Source organism: Manis javanica, chromosome 7, assembly GCF_040802235.1.
Source record: "Manis javanica isolate MJ-LG chromosome 7, MJ_LKY, whole genome shotgun sequence".
Classification (NCBI taxonomy): Eukaryota; Metazoa; Chordata; class Mammalia; order Pholidota; family Manidae; genus Manis; species Manis javanica.
The window spans coordinates 25,351,346-25,373,136 of record NC_133162.1 but is presented as its reverse complement, the minus strand read 5'-3'; the positions used below and the strand labels follow the sequence as shown (position 1 = coordinate 25,373,136).

Genomic DNA, 21,791 nt, shown 5'->3' with positions numbered 1-21,791 from the left:
ATCCCACTGACTGGCCCAAAGGGAAGGGCTGGCAGGGCCAGATACCAGCTGACCACTCAGAACCCAGAAACTTGTGTTAGACATCTGCCCACTCATGACAAGCCACTTGCAGCTGTTACTGGCATCCATTTCAGTGGGCAGAATCCCTGAGTGTGGTCTTGGGCAGTGGCAAAGGCCTTGTCAGTCACTGTCTGGAGCTATATTAAGAGTAACACCTAGGGCCTGTGACACAGGAAGGGAAAGAACAGTGGAGAAGAGGTCTGTCTTGGAGGGTGCCCTTCTGAAGCCCAGAGGCCATCTTTTGTCTTCTACAAGAATGGTGCTCTTCAGACCAGAAGTTTCTTGAGAGCATGGTGCCTCATCTTCCCTGCGTCCTCATGCTGTACTTGCTCAGATCTCATGGCTAACTGGGTGGTGTGGGCTCATGGCCGTCATGGGGGCCTTTCCCCAGTATATCTGCAGAGCCAGGTTCCAAAGCCAGGGCTGGGGGTGCTGGGAGCCCAAAGGACCATCAGGCAACTTAGTGGTGTCATTGCAGACACGGAGCAGATCCGGGAGACCCTGAGGAGAGGACTTGAGATCAACAGCAAGCCTGTCCTTCCACCAATCAATCCTCAGAGGCAGAACGGCTTCACCCACGACCGGGCCCCGTAAGTTCCTCACCCACAGAGGGATTAGTATAGCTTCCTTGTCCTGGGGCTGGGACAAGGGGGCAGCTTTGTCCTGATGGGCCTGTCCCTGTGGCTTGATTGAGAGAGAACAGTGCCCAGAGCCCTTGTTGGATGGACCTGGGGCCTCAGGGGCACACAGATCTGTGGATCATAGGAAAGGGCTTCAGAAGGAACACAGGGACCAGGAATATAAACACCAGTAAATATTTATATGAGCTGTGTGAGCAGACAGGAGGCCAAGTTGGGGCAAAATCTGACTGGGGGCCTCCCAGCCTTGTGGGAGCCCATTGTGCTGAGCACAGCTCCCCTCCTTATCTCAGCCTGGGCCAGAGTTGCCCTTCCTTCCTTCCTGGAGCCTGGTCTCAGGCTGATAGCTGCAACCCCAGGGGCCTCCCTGTCTGGCCAGCCCCGTACTGGATGCCTGCTTCTGAGGCCCTTCTTCCGGTCTCCTTTCCATGGGGCCCAGGGAGGGGAAGGGAAGGGAAGTCCCTTGCAGGCCTCTGCTGCCTGTCCAGGGGCCTCTATAGCCCTTGGGAGAGACTGTGGCCACCCCAGAGGTCAGATCCTCTTCCTGCTGATCTCTCTTCCTCTAATAGGGGACAAACAGTGGGCAGGGCTGGAGCTGAGTACATACCTCTGCCCTTTGTCCCAAGGCAACTTTAGGGAATAGCTGATAGCAGGAGACACCTGGGAGATGGCAGCATGGAGAAGAAACCTTGCCTGCTAGGGAGAAAGCTGCTGTGCCCTAGGCTATAAGGAAGGCAGTCTATTCCTCCAAGACCAGGGTGATATATCCTTCTTCTAAGAAGTCTTTATTATGCACTTGTGTGGCAAGCTCAGGGCCAACAGGGCCATCTGAGAAGTAGGGTCTTTCTTTAGGGGCGCATGAGCTGAATGAATTGATTAATTACTTCGTGTGAGTCTGGCTGTAGATGCAATTTGTTGGAAATAGCTAATTCTTTTAATTCTGGTTCCAGTTGCTCATCTACAATCTCCAAAAGTGGTAGTGAATTAATGTGCCACAGAAAAGTCAGCATGATCTGGAGTAGTTTGGCAGGGTTCCTTGGAGGAGGAAGAACGTGAGGTAGACCTTGGAGGAACCCTAGAATTTTATAAGCAGGGAATGAAGTTGACAGGGATGGAACAGGGAAGGCCTGGCTAGTTAAAATTGTGGCTGCAACCTGGGAGCAGGTTGTGGAACAGGGAGTTATTCTGGCTGCTCAAGATGGCACACCTGGTGAATCTGCCACCCAGAAACCATGAGAGTTAAGTTCTTTGGCAAGAGCCTAGAAAAGCCTCTCACTACTACCTCCAGGTAGCTTTTAATTCCAGTTAGTGGGCTACTCCAGCCATCTGCTTTGAAGTAGCTGGCTTGAGGCACCATGATCTCCCCCTGGCAGCAGCACATGGCCAGGCTGGGTCTTGGGGCATCTGGAAACTCTCCACCTATGAATCTGAACTGTGTCCTAGGGCCACACTCCTTCCCATGCCCTGAGCTTGGCCTCTCCCTCTAGGACCCATTGGCAATGGTGGGAGGCTGGGAGGTAACTGACTTAAAGGCTCAAATATATTGCCTGTAATATGTAGACAATCTCAATCTAGATGGCCCTTCCAACTCTGGAAGGTCCAGGTTTCTGGGTGGAAAGGCGGGGACTCCTCCAGAGACACACCCCATTCATCCCTTGTGTATGTCTGAGACAGGCCTGAGACCTCACTCCCTATCTTGGGCCTATCTCCAGCTGCTGCATCCTCAGATGTTGCAAGTGGGCACAAGGCTCTGGGTTTCTGGATATGCACATACAGTCCAGTCTCAGCCTACTCTGGACTGGCAGAGAGGCACTGGATCTGGTCCAAAAGTTATCTGTAGATACAAGGTAGGGGCCACAGCCTCCAGCCCTTGGCCTGGGTTGACAGAGCTATAAGGAGATGGGTGAGAATAGCTGAGAGGTACCAACCCTCTGGGGTTGTCTCCCCTCCTGGCAGTTCAACTACCCAGCCAGGTCTCCAAAGTCAGAATCTGCAGTCTGGAGAGAATCAGAACATCTCTTCAGTTCTTGGTGCTAGTTACCAATTTGTTAGCAATTGGTTGAGAAATGGTTTCTTTGCCTTTGCCAAGAACATTTTCCAACACATCCCTCAAGTCTCTCAAGACTCCAGTTCCCTGTTATCTGAAGATCAATGATGATGGACTCAGTTCAGATTAGCAAGCAGGACTGTAATATCTGTGCTGCCCACTCTGGGATCTGACCCCATTTCAGATAAACCACATAAAGTGCAACTAAGAAAGCCAACCCAAAACTGCTGGCACCAGTGTTTCCTCCTCTCCCTGTAGGGGAGCAACCAGCACAGGCCTTATTGTATCTGCATGTCTAATTTTCCTTTAGTCAGGTTTTCTGGGCTGTGGCACTGTGACGCATGGTTCCATGTGGGTCTGGATATGGTCTGAGGAGGCTGTGGTTCAGAAGAGTTGATAGAGCCTGGGCATTAGCAGCTGGGCTTTGGCCTACATGGGGGTGTCAGGCACTTGATCTTTTCATATCTCAGCAGCAACTAGCAATTAAATGGTGCCTCCTAGGTGCCAAGTAATGTTCCAAGTGCTTTATACCATATGAATTTAATTCATCTTCTTAGTCACTCTGTGAAGTAGGTAATCCTGTTATCCTCCTTTTACAGGTGAGGAAACCAAGGTATAAATAGGCTAGTAAGTAACTTCTCCAAGGTCAGAAAAGGATGGAGCTTAGGGCAGTCTATCAGTCATTAACACAGTGTGATTTTTCTTCCCCATCCTCAGGGGGCTCGTGAGGAACACAGGAGACTGTGTTTCTGAGGTAGCAGTGACCCTCACTGGTGGACCTCATCGCACTAGTCAGAGCATGAGTAGGAACTCCTCACATGACGCTGAGGACAAGGCCAAAGTCCCATGTTAGAAGCTCACTGTGAATGTTTAACTCTAGGGAGGACATGCCGTAAGCCTGGGTGCTTCCAAATCCCAGAGATAAGGAACTGTGTCATAATTGGCTCATTTATACCAGAATTACTTTTTGACACATAGCCTTGTTTTTTTCATGTTCAGAAGTAAAACCAACCCTATCTCTGGCCCCTCCACCACCACAGGGCTGGGGAGTTTCTTTCTTTCTTTCTTGAGACCTCACTTCCTGCTTCCCAGAAAGTCAGGCTCTGGGTAACCTGCTTTTCTCCCATTCCCTTGGCAGCCCTCCTCCCACCACCTTCCCAGAAGGAGAGTGCTTGGCCCTCTTTGGGGCTGCTTTCAGCATTTCACAACCCTTGCATTCCAGCCATGAAATTATTATCTGGCTTTTCCCAAGATGATCGGTTGAGAAAAGCCTCCCTGGGCTTGCTGGCGCCTCCCTTCCCACTGCCTGTCCAGGGTGAGTTTGGGAAGCACGGGAAGCAATTCCTTTGTGCCACTCAGAGACTGGCATAGGGCAGCTCCTGCCAACACTTGTAGGGACCCAAGCAGGGAAGGAGTCACTGGGCATCTTCTTTGTCTAAGGTGACTGGACTGTTCTGTAGAGTCTGGCCTTTGCTCCCCAGCCTCTCCACAGTAACTCGGAGGATGTGTGTGGGCAGGTGTATTGTGTAGGGAGGTTTACATTTCTATAAGCTGTTGCTCTGATGCCAGGAACCTGCAGCAGTGTCCTAGCACCTCCTCTTCCCTCTGCCAGGAACTCACTGACTGAGGTCGAGGGAAATTTAGGGAGCTTTCTGGGCCACATGCCCTCCCAGAGAGGGGCACAACTCACGTGTGTGTGTGCACATGTAGGGGAAGGTTCCTGTCTGTGGAGAAGCACTTTGTGGGTGAGGCACCTTTAAAAAGCAAACTAACCATCATTGATGAGCCAAGTTTCTCAGTCTTATGGAATTGCACCAGCAGCTTTTAAGGCTTTTTTTTTTTCCTTTTTGCCTTAGTTTCTTGGAGAATTAAGGTTTTGTAGCATGAATTTTCCTGTTGTGACATTCTCAGCTGCACCCTTCCCCAACCCTCATATAGGTACACACATATATTTGTCTCCACTCTTGAGTTTCTCTGTTCCCATCTTGAGTAATTTATAACCTGGCCAGGCAGTCAACCTTTAGAGAAAACTATATTTTGTTTTACTTGACCTGAGAGGCCCATGAAGATTAATTAGAAGAAGAAAATAATCTCATTTGCATTCACTCAGTTGGGTGAAAGAAGATGAGTTTCCATCTGGGAAAGCAGTTGGGCTGCTGCTCTCACCACTGCACACAGGGTAATCTCGGGTAGCCCTTCTTAAAGGGGTCCATCGTGTCAGTGCAGTGGCCAGCCCAGGGCCTGCTTCTGTCATTGTGGCTTCCCTCACCACTCCCACACTAGGAAAGTACAGCTGTTTTCACTGGAGAGAAAACATAGAAAGAAACACCCGTGCTCTCAGGGCCCCCATTCAGGCTGCAGAGGACTGGTGGGAGGAACGGCCCAGGCTTCTGTGATCCATGTTTGTCGGACTAAGTACCTGCCTTTCTCAGAAAAAAACTTTTAAAAGGGCACAGCAAGGGGCTCCACAGCAAATCCAGCACGGGTAAATTTCTGTTTGAACTCCATCCTCTGCTCCACTTCCCCAAAGGGATGAAGCCATGGCCATTGTTAACACTCAGCCTCAGTTCATGGCCAGCAAGCTGTCTCAGTCCAAACTGTATCCCTCTTCCTCGAGTTGCACAGTCAGTATTTTTATCCCCCATCTTTGATCCTCAGTGTCACCCAACACTTCAGCAGTGAGTCAGTTCTCCAGGGAAGGGAAAGGGAAGGCTCAATGGTGAGAGCTGGAGAGAGGAAATAACTCAGTGTCTCAGCAAATGGAAAGCCAAGGGTTCTGTCTACAGTGGGCTCTTTCAGGGAAAGCAGGGGTCCTGATCTCCTACCCAAGTCAAAGGGCAAGCCTCGAGATGGAGGGCCCTAGTGTTCAGAGTGTTAATAGTTGGGTAAGGAATCCCCTAATCTTAATACAAGTTTTACTCATTCTGTCTTCTTTGGCCACAATCTGTACCACTGTTCCGTCATGATATTCAATCTTTGGGATGTTCATATTGAAAATACTGTGTTTTATCATTTGGTTATTGGTGTTTGCTGGGTAATACAGCTTTGTGCTTAATAGTAACTGTGGAGGTAAGCTGGTGCCCTTCCCCCTTCCCCACATGTATACCCAACCTTGCCACGAAGGGAGATCTGCAAGAGTTCTTTCTCTGGAAAGTTCAGAGCTCTTGTCAGCAATCTAAAAGCAAAAGGAATAATCTCCCAGACTAGAGACAGAAGCCAGAGGTTGGGCTGAGCTCAGCGGGCCCAACCCATTTCACTATTGAATTGTTGCCACCCTGATGCTTTGGTTCCCACTCTTGGGCATCCCCAAGGAGAAGGCCCTAAGTCATGTGGCTGATCCAGACATCACCATTGTCACAGAACTGGGGCTGTGGCTGAAAGGAGTCTTGGTGGTTCAGCTCCTCTCCTTTCTGTGCCTGCTGCCACTGATAGAATATAACCGATATCCTTAGGCTAAAATGGAAAAATTCAGACTTTTTAATCTGAAGAGACCAGGGTGGAGGCTTGGATATCATTCTGTTAGTCAGTGAAGTATGGTAGGGTGAATAGGGGCATGTACTATAGTACTAGAAATCAGAAATCTTACCCTGACACTGGAAAGAGAGGGTGTTTAGGGTGTGTAAAAAGTCACCTTATGCACCAAGAAGTATAAATATAGAATATGTTTTATAGACAGGTGGTAAGGAAAAAGAAATGGAAAGCTTTAGATCAATTCCTGAATTACCCAGGTGTGCCTCTAAACCATCCCATAAACCATCACTCATCACTCCCAATATAGGAAGAGTCCTGGGCTAGACAGGTTCTTGTGGGCAAGCAGGCAGTTTTTATTGAACAAAACCATCTTCCGGCCCTGTACTGTGGGCTACTTTTGTTGCCATTTTACAAATTAGAACACAGAAGCTTAATAGGTTATATAATTGATCTGGGGTCAATAAGCTGGGAATAAGTGTCAGAGACAAGATTTGAACTTTGGGTCATTTAACTGCAGATCTAGGCCTATTTATCCCTGGGTACTGCCTGTAAGACAGGATAAAGTAGAGGAGGTGCCTGCCAATTCACAAGGAAATAGACTTTTGAAGTCTAAATACCAACACAGAGAGTAAAGCTCGTATCTTAGTTTGCCTGGAAACCCATGAAGGTGGCAGGTCAACAGGCACCATTTGTCCAAGAAAAACCATACAAAAAAATAAAGTGAAATTTGTTAGCAGAGATACTCCATCAAATGAGTGAGGAAGACATATGGGGTACAAGAAATGGGATCCAACATGAGAAAGAGACAAGGTGAATCAGCAGGGTAAAAGTGGGGAGTGATCCTGTTGTGACACTGTGCAGCAAGAACAAAAGGTGACCAGTTGAGACAGGAGTCATTTGGAAGGGTCTTCTGGAGAGATGTCTTTAAGAAAATAAAATTGATAAGTGCTTGATGTATTTGAATGCCTTGGGAGAAACTGTAAACAGTTAGTTTAGGGCTGAATTAGTGATAAACACATAGAAAACCAAGACAGGTTTTAAATCCAAGGAAAATAGAAAATTATACCAGAAAAGGAAAATAATCATAGTATACTACATGGCTCAGTTGTAAATAGCATTGGCATAATATAATAATGTAAACACTAATGCTGACCCACACTTACATACAGTTGTCTTGGGAAGATAGGAAGTGGGGAGAGTGGGATGGAAGAGAGCTATGAGCTCATCTTCCATCGTGGGAAGTCAGCAGACAAAGTCAGAGGGAAACACCTGGAAGTAGAAATTAAGTGTATGAGGAAATGAACGATGGAGGAAAATACCAAAAGAATCGTCTAAAGGGATTAAAGTGGTCTTCTCTACAGGGTTTGGGGTGGGAAGACTGCTGACTATTGTAATGAACCTGATAAGATTCTGTGACTCTTTCAGTTTCAAAAAAGAACAGTAAAAAAGTCAAAGAAAAGATATTACAGTTGTTATAGCTCACTCTGCCCTGTAAAAAGGAAGGATGACAAGCTTCAGGTAGAAATCATGAAACCGGCACCAAGGCAGGCCCTGGTCATGTAGAGGAACTTGAGCTTGCCCAGCATCAGGCTACGGGCTGAAGATGAGCAGTCGTATAACCATCCAAAGGCCTACTGAGTACATGTCTCAGTGTAAAGGAAATGAGGAGTGGCACTTGACAGTGCACCTAATTATGACCAGCAAAGGGGATGATGAAGTAGAAGTGACAAGGCCCTGGAGAAAGCATCTTGGGCAGAGCCAAATTCAGGAGGGAAAACCCTACTCCCTGTCAGAGCAGTACCTGGCCACAGCCTTTTAGGAGATTTTGTTGGGTGTTACATGAAAAGGGGTTCTATAGTTAAGGTTGGAAGATGCTGGCTTACACAAAATGAAACCAGTTTGTTTGCCCTCAATAGTCCTCCTCAGAGTCCTCAAAATGCTAATGTTTTATGAGTCTCTAATTTGAGATGCAGTGTATTCCATCTAGCCCTTGCCACACATGCTTCTCTTAAATTAAAATTCCATCAAATACCCTTTGAGAAGCCCTGCCCTAGCTTCTAGAAGCAGTTCTTTTAGGAGTTCAGGGAAAAAATAGATGTGTCTTCATGGCCTTAAAACCTCAGAAGGAAAGACCACTCTAAGAGATGGGAAGCTCTTATGGAGAAATACTGTGGTTATGTGTTAGCTGGCTTTAAGAAGACCTGGGGATTTTGTCTCAGCCCTTTATTTGTTCATCATGTGACCTTGGGCTACTTAATTTAAGTCTCTAAGTTTCAGTTTCTTTATCTGTATGTAAAATGGGAAAAAGAATCCCTCTTTATAGGGTTGTTACAGAAATATACTTTGAAAGGAAGCAAAGTATAATTAAAGGGCTTATTAGCACAGGTACCATGGTCTGCACTCAACAAAAGGCACCTCTTAATATTTATCATTGTGAATAGTCTACTGAAAAATAAAAGAGGTATAACACTTTCAGGGACCAGTGTAGATAGGTAGAGAATCTTTTACATAACTCATATTTTTTGAAGAATTTGAATGAAAGCTGGAAGGAGAAGTGTGTTGTATTAGCACAGACTTTAAGGAACAGGGTTGAGAAAAGCTGAAACTCAAGAACTGAGTCTTGCAAAAAAATGCTATGACCAGCAAAAAGGACTTTTTTTGTATTTCTCTTTGGAACAAGAAGAAGAAAAAGTGGGCCCTATTGCTTGGACAAAATAACATTATTAATCAGTGACAAAGAAAAAGCAAAGTTTACTTGAGCTCTCTTATGCTTGCATCTCAAAAGGAATAGTTATCAGACTAGGAAGGGTTACATAGACATTGGTAAGAGGATTGAAGCCATAATTTCAGATCCCTCGGTCCACGTGTATTGTGCCCAGAATACCAGGTGAACTGGCAGATGAGATTCATGAAGCTGGTCATTAATCTTTGAGGGAATGGGAAAGAGGTGTTGGCAGACTGAAAGCACTCACAAGTTTCAAAATGCAAAATCATGTGTTCTCTAGACTAGTGAGCTTGGTGTCAACTCTCAGGGAAAATGATGGACTAGATTATTCAGCAAGTAAGCTGTGAATACTCTTTAAGGGGAACTGTTGTGAGCCCTGAGAGTCAGCATGGATTTACAGAGTCAATCCTGCCAGACCATCCTCACTGCCTTTTTAGAAATGGTTACTTCTTTCTATCTGGTAAGAAAGAAGGTGCTGTAGGCCTAACATAGGTGGTGTTTAGCAAGGCATTTTGAGAATGTCTTCTGACATCATTGTTGGCCCAACAGAAATATCCACAGAGCATCCAGGAGAGTGAAAGGCTTGGTGATGGGATGGTAGGGTAGATTTACAATTTTTAGATGAGCATATCTAAAGAGTAATGATGCCAGTCTGTCATCCTGTCTGCTGGCCCTGTCCTGATCACCATTTAATCAAAGCCCAGGCTGAGATGGTGAGTTTATCAGTTTTGTCAATAATGTGAAATCAGGAGGAAATGCCAATATGATGGTCGCCAGAATCGGGTTTCAGAAATATCTGGACTGCTTGAAACAATAGCCAGCAGGCAAAGTCTGAGAGGGGAACACCTGGAAGTAGAAATTAAGTGTATGAAGAAATGAACTATGGAGGAAAATACCAAAAGAATTATCTAAAGGGATGAAAGTGGTCTTCTCTACGGGGTTTGGGGTGGGAAGATTGCTGACTGTTGTAATGAACCTAATGTGAAGTTCTGCTCTTAGCTTCAGATAATCCACGATACATACAAGACAGGGCAGAAGCCTAAGCACAGCCTATGGGAGAAAGCCTGGGTGACATTTCATTGACAAGAAGGAGTGTGCTAAGCATTGATAATTTGATGAGGTTACAAAGAACAGACAATTTGATGACAATGTTAATAGAAATAATAGATTCTTGTATATCCTATACAAGAAAGCTCTTAGTCCCTCTATGATCTACACTGGTTAGGCCATATAGTGTATTTATTTCTGCACATGACACTTCATTTCCTGACTCAACACTCTGGCTATGAAAAATTAGAACAAATGCAAGGGAGAGTGACTTGGATGGCTGGAAGATTTCAGAAACTTGTCTTAAGAATACAGGTGAGGAAGCAACCCAAGTGTCCATCAGTAGATGAGTGGATAAAGAAGATGTGGTACATATACACAATGGAATATTATTCAGCTATAAGAAGAAAACAAATCCTACCATTTGCAGCAACATGGATGGAGCTAGAGGGTATTATGCTCAGTGAAATAAGCCAGGTGGAGAAAGACAAGTACCAAATGATTTCACTCATGTGTGGAGTATAAGAACAAAGCAAAAACTAAAGGAACAAAACAGCAGCAGACTCACAGAACCCAAGAATGGACTAATAGTTACCAAAGGGAAAGGGACTGGAGAGGATGGGAGGGAAGGGAGGAATAAGGGCAAAAGGGGGCATTATGATTAGCACACATCATGTAGGGGTCGGGGGACAGGGAAGGTAGTATAGCACAGAGAAGACAGGTAGTGATTCTATAGCATCTTACTTTGCTGATGGACAGTGTCTGTAATGGGGAATGTGGTGGGGATTTGAAAATGGGGGAATCTAGTAACCACAATATTGCTCATGTAATTATATATTAATGATACCAAAGTAAACAAAAATAAAAAAAAAGAATACAGTTGAAAGTTGGGGCCACAAATACTGGAAAGAGAAACTAGAGAAACTGTTGATGGGGCTGTGAGAGCAGCCTCAGGGATTTGAAAGGCTATCGTGGGAGTATGGATTTAACTACTTCTGGGCAACTTGAGGTCCAGCAGATGAGAATTGCGGGAAGACCAGTTGTGCTCTTTAGAAGGAAGATGGCCCTGCCAGCGCCTCCCTCAGCAGAACAATGGCCTCGGGGGATTTTTTTTTTATATAAAACTAAACATTTTTTTAAATTGAAGTACAGTTTCATATAACACAGTGGTTCACCAGTTATATACATCATTAAATCCTCACCCCAACTAGTGCAATTATTATCTGTCAACATAGAAAGATGTTACAGAACCATTGAGTATATTCTCCATGGTGCATTTCCAGTCCCATGACCAACTTATATTATGATTGAGATTTTTGTGCCCCTTTATCCCCCTCACCCATCCCAGCTATCCCAACCCCTCACCCATAGTAACCACCAGTTATTTCTCAGTGTCTATGAGAATACTGCTGTTTTGTTCATTTGGTTTTATTATGTTTTCATATTCCACAAATAAATGAAATCATATGGTATTTGTCTTTCTCTGCCTGGCTTATATCACTTAGCATAATGCCCTCTAGGTCCTTCCATGTTGTTGCAAAATGCAGGATTTCTTTCTTTTTTATGGCTGAATAATATTCCATTGCAAGGACCTCTGCTCAGAAGGGGGGACTGACTTGACCAGAAAGGGTTGGATTCTAGACCCAGAGAAAAGACAAGTAAGTCTCTATTAAGCTATCAACATGCTTACAGGAGAAGCAGGTAAACTTCCAGAGACAGCAGCTAACATCCTGTTAGTGCATTCCAGAAAGGTTTTGAGTACCTACTACATCCCAGGTGCTGTAAGATGCTTCACATGGGTCATCTCATTTAATCCTTATAAAAAAAGGATATTGTTATTTATTATCATCAAGAGGGTACTGAGTCTTAAGAGAGAGATTAAGTCATTTGCCCAAGGTCATACAGGGCTCAAACCCAGAACCTGTACTATTAGCCATTCTGCCTCCTAAAGCAATAGTTCATTCTTCATCCCCTGGCCGCACATCCCTAGCAGTATGCTGTGGGTGTGGGCTGTGCTTTCCTGAGAACCTTCTCTCTTCCAACCCCACCCTGAAGCTCTGTCTTCCCCTCCACTGGGAACTCAGGGAGAAAACAGCCCAGCTGAAAAATTAGGCCACGCTGGCAAGCACACTACTTATTTTTTTATGACTAAGATTAAGCTGACAACCATGCAAAACATTGCAAACCTGTGTCAGCTGCAGATTTAATACCTCACCAGCCCACACAAATAATTCATGCTTCTGCATCGATGTCCAGAAAAAACAAATCAGCAAAAAGCTGGGCTCCTGTGTATGTGTGGAGCAGCCGCATTTCCATTGAAGCAGCATGCCGGAAATACCCAAGCTCCAGGACTGCAGATCTAGCATTTTGCAATTTTTTTTCCTCTTAAAAGATTAAAGTACGTTTTCCAATGATTGAAAGTTGGTGGGAGGTGTAAATGTAGGCACTTGTCACATTAATTCTTCAGATGATTAAGTTCTTTTCCATTTCTTTAAAGCTTTTTGCAGTTGGGTTTGATGTCCTCGTTCCGGGTGAGTGTGTTGTAGCTGTTACCAAGGTGACTTTAACTGACTTTCAACAATTTATTTTTCCCTCCAGCTTGAGATGTCTCTAGCCTTGTATGCTGTTGATTCTTCTCTCCCAGCCCCCCACCCCCTCCCCAGTTGCTATTCATCAGCACTTTTGGCTGGCCAGAGAGGCAGGGATCCTCTAGCAGGCCCTGCAGGCTCAGAGGCCCTGCCTGGCAGCTAGGCCTTGGCCCCTTGCCTGAGCGTGGTGGTATGTCTCGGTGCAGAACTCTTGCAGAGATGGCACAGGGAAGTGATTGTAAAAGTCAACACCCTGGTTTTTCCACCTAAACTCACTCTGTGACCTTAGGGTTATTACCTCACCTCTCTGAGCTTCAGTGTCCTACTCTGTGGGAAAAAAAAAAAAAAGGGTTAAATTAGAGTCTGCCTGTGATGCTTGCTTTGAGCATGGACTTAATACTCTGCAACAGAGTAAGGGCTCACCAGAGGGCTGTGGTCTTTTCTGAGTTCTGCTCTTATCTGGACCCTGAGGGCACCTACCTGCTGAGAAATGGAGTTTGGGGTTACCCTCTTCGGAAGGGAGGTAGAGAAACTGGGATATAAGGAAAAGAGAGGTAGTCAGAAGAGGTCCTAGGCTCTGTGGCCCTGGACGCAGTACCGGCTCTCTTTTGTTAAGGAAAGAAGTAGATTAAACAACCTCAGAGTTTTCTTCCAGTTCTGAAATTCCCTGACCCTCTTGGCTACAGCATTTGTCTTCTTCACAGGTCTTATGAAAGGGTTTGTCAGAGGAGAAGCTAGGGTGAGGGGCAGTTACAGAATTGGCTTTGGGGAACCAGAGGAAAGGACCACTTGTGAAAGAGCAGTTACATCTGGGGCTAGATCCATCCAGCTGGTGGGAATTGGTCCCCATTACCTTAGGAGCTTTTATAAACCACTGCCCCAGCAGGGCCCTGTGCTGTTGATGTCACCCTCCATTCTTTTGCCTGCTGACCAGGGAGCTTCTTAGCCTGTTGGGGTGTCTCATTGGCCACAGGCCCCAGTACTCATCCCCCCAGTATGTGAGAAAGTTAGGCCTCCCCTTCACTGGTTGTCCGACCTTCAAGCCTAGACATCCTGGGTGGTTTCTGTCACTTGATAAGTAATAAGAGCATCTCACCCAGTGTTTTGATGGACACTTGGAGAATTGTTCTAAGATTCACAGCCCAAACCAGGATCCGGCCTTTTGAATGGGATCAATGGGTAACCCTTATTTCTGGCTGATGCAGATTTGAGAGGCTGTCAGTGGAAGTAGCTGAATTTCAAAGAGTGTATCTTAGTTTGCAAAGAGACCTGTGACCCAGCTGTAGAACTAACTGTTAGGGGGAAGTAGGACAGGAGGGAATGTGAGGCAGCAGTGACACTCACTGTGGCCAAGGCCACAGTCAAGAAAAATCTGATATAGGGCTCCTAGAGCCATGAGGCCCAGCAGGATGATAGCCTGGTTCTGCTACCCAGCCAAGGCACACTCACTGGTCTGACTCCTGAGAGCCTGGCTTCTATCCCCTCAATGAGGATTGTATTATTTCCTCGTTAGTTGAAGGATGTATATGTCACTGTAGCTCCTGGGCATTAGCTGGAGTGTGCATACTCAGAGCCTGCCTTGATGTCACTACCTTTTCAAGGTCAACTGGAAGGAAGCTCTCGGAGATGTACTTCCTGGGACTTTAACACTCCAGCCTTAAAGAATTTGGCATCTGAGACTCCAGGGCAGCAGAAAAAGGGTTCCCAGGAGATACTGCTGCTATCATAGGGAAGAATGAGCCACTGTAACATAAACTTTTTTATAGTGTGTTGGCCAAAGATGAGGCTTTAGAACCAGAAAGACCTGCTACCCAATTCCAGCTCCAGGCTCCCCAGCCATGACCTGGACAAGCGACTTAACATCCCTGATCCCTGTTCCTTATCTGTAAAAGGGCTGTAATAATAGTACCCACCTCATGGGAGCGTTGTGAGGAGTAGTTCATCAGTGAGAAATGCTTTGCATAGCCCCAGCACTTGGCAAGTACATAGTGAATAGTGGCTGTTACCCATTATCAGTAATCACTGTCATTGTCATTCAAGAGCCCAGACTGAGAGACTCTCATCTTGCTTCTCCCTGTGGTTTTTGCCTTGTGCTGAACCTATTCCTATGCTTGCTTCATAGGAGCCGCAAAGACAGTCTGGAAAGCGACAGTTCCACAGCCATTATTCCCCATGAGCTGATCCGCACGAGGCAGCTCGAGAGTGTACATCTGAAATTCAACCAGGAGTCAGGAGCCCTCATTCCTCTCTGCCTAAGGTGAGCCCCACAGCACACAACTTGGTCTCAAGGAACCACGAGGCCTATGCTTGCCATCTCCCCACAACCTAGGAGGAGTCTGGGGCCACAGGAGGGAGGAGAACCAGTTAGGCAGCTGCATCTTGGGCTTGTGGGGGAGCCTGTGGATTCTGAACCAGCCAGCAATCCCCACTGTGCTGAAGATCTCTCCTTCGTCCAGAAAAGTGGCCCTCATCCCTTCTCCCTTAGGAAGGTTCAGTGATGTAGGGTGTCTCAGATCCCCTGCCATCCCACAATCCCGCCTCAGGGTGGCAGGGTCCCCAATAGCACTGGGTCACAGGGCAGGGGCTCTTGTGGGTTGGGCTGTATTTTTTCCTGCTCACTGCTTTTCCCATGCAAAACTCAGCTCTCCAAACCCAGTGGCCAGTACAGCAGACTCCTTGAGGGACCAAGAAGCCCAGCTGTGTCCCTTCTGCTGCTGTCCACCATGCCAAAAACCCAGCCCTGTGGCCAGAATTCAGCTCTGTGCTTGGGGAGGCTGCACTGGGCTGAATCTGCAGCAGCTGGCTTCTTCCACGGTCCTCAGGGGCTCCACCCTCACTCTTGTAGCAAGAGAAGCAACAAGAATAACTCTAAACTCAGACAGCAGTGACAAGAAAGAAGAGGGTTACACTGGTCTGGATCTTCCACACTGTCTCCAAAGCCTGAGGAAGGAGCTTGGATGGTAACAAGCCTTGGCCAGCCACCCTGGACAGTAGGGCAAAAATAGCAAGTGGTCAGAGTGAGGTGGGGCTGGCAGGGCCCTCTACAAGGACCCCAGCCATTTCCTCACGAGCTGCCTCTCAGGCCCAAGCTCAGGGCCTTTAGACTGGTGAAGGGTTAATACGAGGTGACCTGAGAAAGCAGAGGGCAGGGTTTTTGCCTTCTTTGCTGACTGGCATCTCTGTCTCACTGGTTGCCCCTGCCTGCCCTTCCTCCAGGTGTTATCCAGACTGGGGATTAGCAGTAACTTCTTCTGGCTCCTTCAGAGTGACCCCACTTGGTTTCAGCCTTTTTAATGGGCTGTGGCCTCAGGGCTAGCCATTCATCTTGAGGGAGAGCCCAGAAACAGGTTGAAGATTCTGTCCTGGACCCAGGGGTTGTGTTGTGAGGGCAGTACACCATCATCCCAGGGGCTCAGGAAATTTGTTTAGGTACTGTTGCACCTCCAAACAGTGGGGACCCTCCAAACAAAGGGGAACATGACCCCTGTCTTAGCTCTGGACATGACCTTGGGCGCATCGCTAACTGCCCTCTCTGGGCCTCAGTTTCCTCCCCAGGACATGAAGGAGGAGGATTCTACTACCCCTGAAGGCCCTTTGAATGCTGATCTAGTGTCTCTGCTAGCTTTGAGAACTCTGGAAGAATGGCAGTAGAGAACTCCTCAGAGGCTTCTTTTGGAAGGTGTTGAAACAAATATATTTGGTTACAGTCCCCTGTTAGTGGGCAGGTGGACAGTCAGAAGGGCATTTGCCACTACCCTCTCCTAGGAGCATAGCCCTCACAGTCCCCCAGCCATGGCCAGACCTGCTGCTCACTGTCTCCATGTTCCCACCCCCAGGGGCAGGCTCCTGCATGGACGGCACTTTACATATAAAAGTATCACAGGTGACATGGCCATCACATTCGTCTCCACGGGAGTGGAAGGTGCCTTTGCCACCGAGGAGCACCCTTACGCAGCGCATGGACCCTGGTTACAAGTGAGCAGGCTCTTTTTCTCCTCCCTGTCTTCTTTTCATGGGCTCTTCCCCCTCCTCCCCCTTGGCAGCTCTTGGTGGCTCCCTTCCTAAATGACTGGTGGTGAGAAGCCTTGTGGTGTGTGGATGCTGCTGCCTGTCCCATCAGCTCCAGGACCACTCCATGGTCTCTCCCCCATCAACTGATACACCAGTGATAACTCTGCAGGCCCTCAACATTGGTAGCTCTGTTTGTCATGGGAATCCAGGGTTTGAGGGATATGAGACTTTCTTGATTTACCCTGGGTAAATCAAGGTGCAGGAAACTGAGTGAAGCAGGATGGGAGGCAGTGTGGAAGCCACTCTTGAGTGGCTATGTGGAATTCCCCCTGAGTTCCTAGAAAGTTGGCATGTGGACCTGGACCTGTGGCTGGGATGAGCAGGCCTCAGCAGACAGAGCCTTCCTGCTCCTCTCGTCTAACGGCTGTCCCAATCCTCCTGATGGAAAGCCAGCTTTTCTGTGCAGAAACCTACTGGCTTGTCCAGAACACTTTGTCCTTCCTTTGCCCTTCTGGCTGGAACATAGCTTCAGAGCCACTGCCAAGCTGGGTGCTGGGGCCTGAGAGCCATGGGCCTCTTTCCAGCCCCCACCCAGTCCCAGGTTTCTAATGGGTACTTGGCGTGGTCGAGCATACTCCCAGATGTATTAGAAAAACAACATCCATTTTTGTTTGTTGGGGGTATGGGAGAAGGAGCACTCTACCTTACCTCTCTCAGGAGTATCAAGAAAGGAAATCTGACCCTAATCCAAAAGGTGACCATGCCTTGTTTGTGGTGTTGTATGGGGTGAGGAACAGGAGGGATTACAGCAGAGGGGAAGAAAATGATGCTGGTTTTGTGAGTTTAACTCAGTCTGGGGGTTCTGTGAAGCGTATATACTGTTAATGTGGGTATCCTTTTTGTCTGTGTGTATGTGTGAGTTGCAATTGAATTTCTCCTCCTTTGGGCCAGTTTCCCCCTCTCCCTACTCACAGAAATACTAACCCTTAATTAAAACAAACATCAATCAAAGGACACCAACCACATTCTCCAGACTAAGCAGAGGTAGAAATGGAAGCTAGTGCTTTAAGAATATTGTGTTCCATAAATTATCTTGCCTTTTCCCACTGTTGTTATTACATTGTTTCATAACAAAATTACTTTGAACCATAAAGTTATAAATACATTTTAAAAGTCCCACTTGGTAATTAGATTTCTGTCCATGTGGTGTTGGTAGTTATTGTAACAAAAGCTCTGAAGTGTAACATTTGAAATTAGCCCAGCACAAGTGGAAAGGGCTACCCCTTACCCCCATGTCCCAGGCGGCCAGGCTGCCTCTGTGGAGAGCAGGAAGGGGGCAGACCTCTTGCTCAGGCAGAGCCACCAGGGAGCAGGAGGAGGGGCCATGCAGGAGAACCCTGCTCAGGGGAGTTCACAGATCACCCTTCCCAGCAGGTGACAGTGTGCTCACAGATCAGCATGAGTGTCCTCAGATAGCATTTGTGTGTATTGATGCTTCAAGCACGTTTTCTTGGGAAAGAAGTGACTGGGACCCCAAATTCAAGAAGAAATTCTCCTCAGTTACATTTTATATCCTCAACTCTGAACCTGTTCTTGAAGTCCTGCTGTTCCCCCTGGAACATCTTGCCCTGAGGAGGAAGGTGGTGCACATCTCCAGTTCTCAGCAGCCAGGGACCTTGGTACCCACAGGACTCAGCAGATGTCATGTTGCCCCTCAGTCCCCCTGAAGTTCTGGATCCAGCCCCAGCCCTCAAGTCCCTTATCCCCTGGCCCCTGGCATTCCACTCCCAGCTCCACTCTCCCTTGCCTCGCTGGCAGCCCCTCAGTGAGCTTGAGCACACTGCTGCTCCCCCACAGCTGACTCCCAGCCCACGGTCCCCTCCCATGTGCTGTTGCCCAGGGAACCGGGAGCGGTGGGAACCAGCCACTGGCCTCAGCATGTCTCACTAAAGTTGCTGTGCTGGGAGCTGCTTAATCAAAGGCCTATGTATGGACTCATTAGTGTGGTCCACCACAAGGGCCAGCTCGCAGGGGAGCTCCTAGGAAGGCTGGCTGGGGCCCCACTCCTCAAGCACACACCCTCACTCACCAAGGGGTTTCTCAGGTCCTTTCCAGGGAGCCCTGGGAACCCCTCTGCCCCTGCTCTAGAGGGTCCTCAGCGGTGGAGCCAACAAATTACCAGCCCTCTGCACCTCCAAGGCAGTCAGCATTTTTAGCATCTGACTGCCAGCCCACTTTCTCCTTCAGGGTCTTGCCACTGTGGTTACAGGCAGCTCCCTAGCTTGTGGGAACCTGGGCTTGTAATTACTTGTGGGCCTCTGGGGCTCCCTCTGGGGGTAGCTGTCTCCCAGGAAGTTTGCAGGACCTCCTAGAGGCCTAGGGTTAGGCTCACTCCAGTGAAGGCCCACTCCACTGGGCCAAGTAGGGCCCCAGGCCCCTCTGGAGGGAGATGCCAACACGGACACACCTGCCCTGACCCCCCTACAGGAAATCTTTTGCTCATGCTCCTAGGATTGGAGGTGTCTCCTTGGCCTCTGTATGCCTAGGCCTATTGGGAGCAGAGAAGAAGGAAGGAGCTGAATGTAGCAGACCCAGGACTAGAAAAGACTAGGTTTCTGTTTTCTTGGCTGCTTCTTGAATGCTCCTTGTTGGTCCTTGCAGAATGGGGAGGGGCTGGGATGACTTTCTTGCATCAGCCTTCAACAGCCTTGGAAACCCTCACTCCCAGCCTTGGCACCTTGTTCTGGCTGCCAGCCCGGGCCTGGTATCTCTTGGGGAAAGGCATGGCATAGATGTTCTGCATGGGGGAAGAGTTGCAAAGGAGAGGCTGAGAGAGAAAGGCAGAATGTAAGAGAATCTGGGCCTTTCTGTAGCTTATGGAGTGGCCCCAGACAGGCCTTCACACCCACTTCCTCCTGGGCCTGCATCTATCTGCCTTCCATACTCCTTGTCTTCCCCCATCTTTGCAGCCCCAGGACAGTCAAGGCCCCAGCACACAGAAAGGCAGGGCCTTCTGCAACCCCTGGGTGAGCAGAGTGGACGCTCCCTGCTTCCTGGAGGAGCTGGAGAGGCAGGAATCTACTCTAATTCCCTAGTCTTCTCCGTTTCGGGAGGTTGGCACCTTTAACTCCATCTGCCCTACCACCTGCTCTTTTTCATCCACATTGAGATTGCACAGCTTATCAGCCAACTCTGGAGCTTTGCTGGAGGGTCTTCAGACCCTGGGGAAAGCCTGCCATGTCCCCTTCTGTACACCTTCCCCCAACATTCCTCATCCCAGTGGCTTTAACAAGCCTCTCTCCCTTGAGTCTGTCAACACGGGGCTGTTAGGCCTCTGAGCAGGAGCCTGGCCCAGAGCTGAATCATTTATCTGTCTCAAGCCAGGGTTGATCTGAAGGGGGAAAGTTAGCTTCAGAGGTCACTTAGGGGGTCATATCTCCAAATATGAGAGTATTGTTTTAAGCCCTGCAATGCTTTCTCAGCTGTGTGGTGTCTGACAGCACACCCAAGTGGCACCTTCATTCCCAGCCATTCCCTGCGAGCCCTGATGGGAGACCCAGGCTTGGGAGAAAATGCCCAGCAGCTGTTCTGAGTCAGCTTTGCTGCTCCAGGCCAGGTTTGGGGAATCACCGCTGGGCTCTCCTCCTAGCCCAGTGGTTGACTCACCTCTGTCCTCTGGGCAAGCCCCCGCCTTCTGTCCCTATCCACCTGTTTGGACATTGTATGGAAGACACTTGGCAATCCTTGGCCCACACCCTAGGCAGCTCCTCTTAGAGAATGCTTCTACTATTTCTCTTTCACCAGTGAACATGGCCATAATCTGTTCTCCCTGGAGACCTTTGCTTGGGCTGTTATGGGGACCTCATTGTGCAGGGGTGCACCCATTAGGGTTTAAATCCCAGTACTATGCCTTTTAGGAGAGGATTGTGATGCCTGTCATGCCCTCCCCAGCCAACAGCCAGAGCCAGAGGAGTCTGAGCCTGATCCTGGCCACCAAAGCCAGCCTCTCACCACTCACAGCGAGCAGGAAATGGGTGAGGTCTCACTGTGTCAGTACCGGCCACACAAACCTCTGCCCTCCAGCTGGGGGTGTTCCAGCCATTTTCTCGCTTGTATCTGGCCTGTCGGGGTTGGGGGCACACAGACTGGACTGCTTCCTCATCCCTGCCTCCTCCATTACCATCACAGGTGCCAGAGCAGCTCCTTGGCAGGCCCTACCCTGTAAACAATGCATTTCCTCTTCCGAGAGAAGGAAAGGGAGGGGAAAAAGAAAGCCAAACTTGTTGGGAAGCAAGAACAACATGTCAACACCAAGAGCAAACAAGGCCCCAGACAAAGTGTGGATTGTTGTACCAAGGGGAAGGAGTGGGCATTGTCAGTGCTCTTTGCAGACTCAGAAATATCATTGACCACAGACTTTTAAATCAGATCTGTAGCAGCTGGGCTCCTGCCTGCAGCCCAGCCCAGCCTGCCCAGGGTAGGCACTGATGAAGGTCACTTTTCAGGTTCCTTCTGGAACTTTCTGGGGCCTGGGGAATTGGGAGACTGTTAACAGTCCTCCGTCATCACCAACCAGCCAGGTTCTCGAAAAATACCTGGTATGAGCACCTTGGAGTAATCTGTTGGCTAGATTCCAAGTCCTCTCCCTGGCCAAAGGGTGGGGGTTAGAAGTGGGAGGTAGGGAGCCACTACTTCTCTCACAGCTCAGCCTACTAGATGGTAGTAGAGCTGCAGCCACCAACTCACCCCTGTTGGTTAGGCCTATGCCCAAAAAAAACCCCTTCACCTGCGAGCCTGAGTCTTTCCTAGCATGCCTTCGCCATTGTCTCCTTGGGTGCCTTTTAAAAATGCAGACTTCTTTCCCTTATCCAGGGTTATTCTAATTCAGAAGGTCTGAATGGGGCCTAGTGCCTCCATGTTTTCAAAAGCTTACCAGGGGAGTTTGCCATTCAGATTGGTTGGGGCTTTCCCCTCTCACTAGGGTCCTTCCAAATGCTATTTGTGCACAAACATAAGCATTTTATCCCTGGCTGTTAATGAGTGTAGACATCAGTGGGTGCTATTATTTTCTACTTCTGTTTTCTGGGCTAGAGTAACTGTTACTTTAACATATGTGCTCACCACACTGGTCTGGAAATTTGCCCCACTGTCCCCAGTGGGAAACCATCTTTGGGCATGGTTTGCCTTCCTTTCCAGTTGGCCAA

The 21,791-nt window shown here is 48.2% G+C and overlaps 1 protein-coding gene across 6 annotated transcripts in view; it reads left to right on the top strand.

The window, feature by feature from the left end:
• SUFU (SUFU negative regulator of hedgehog signaling) overlaps window positions 1–21,791 on the top strand; it is a 119,751-nt gene that overhangs the window by 88,672 nt on the left and 9,288 nt on the right. For 4 of the 6 annotated variants that reach the window (XM_073240500.1, XM_073240498.1, XM_073240499.1 and 1 more), the window contains exons 8-10: window positions 539–650; window positions 14,699–14,833; window positions 16,413–16,551. In XM_073240500.1, the coding sequence (XP_073096601.1) occupies window positions 539–650; window positions 14,699–14,833; window positions 16,413–16,551 (386 nt within the window). Of the gene's footprint in view, window positions 1–538; window positions 651–14,698; window positions 14,834–15,421; window positions 16,256–16,412; window positions 16,552–21,791 lie in introns of those variants that run through there. The other 2 variants (XR_012133060.1, XR_012133059.1) reach the window with 2 other exon arrangements.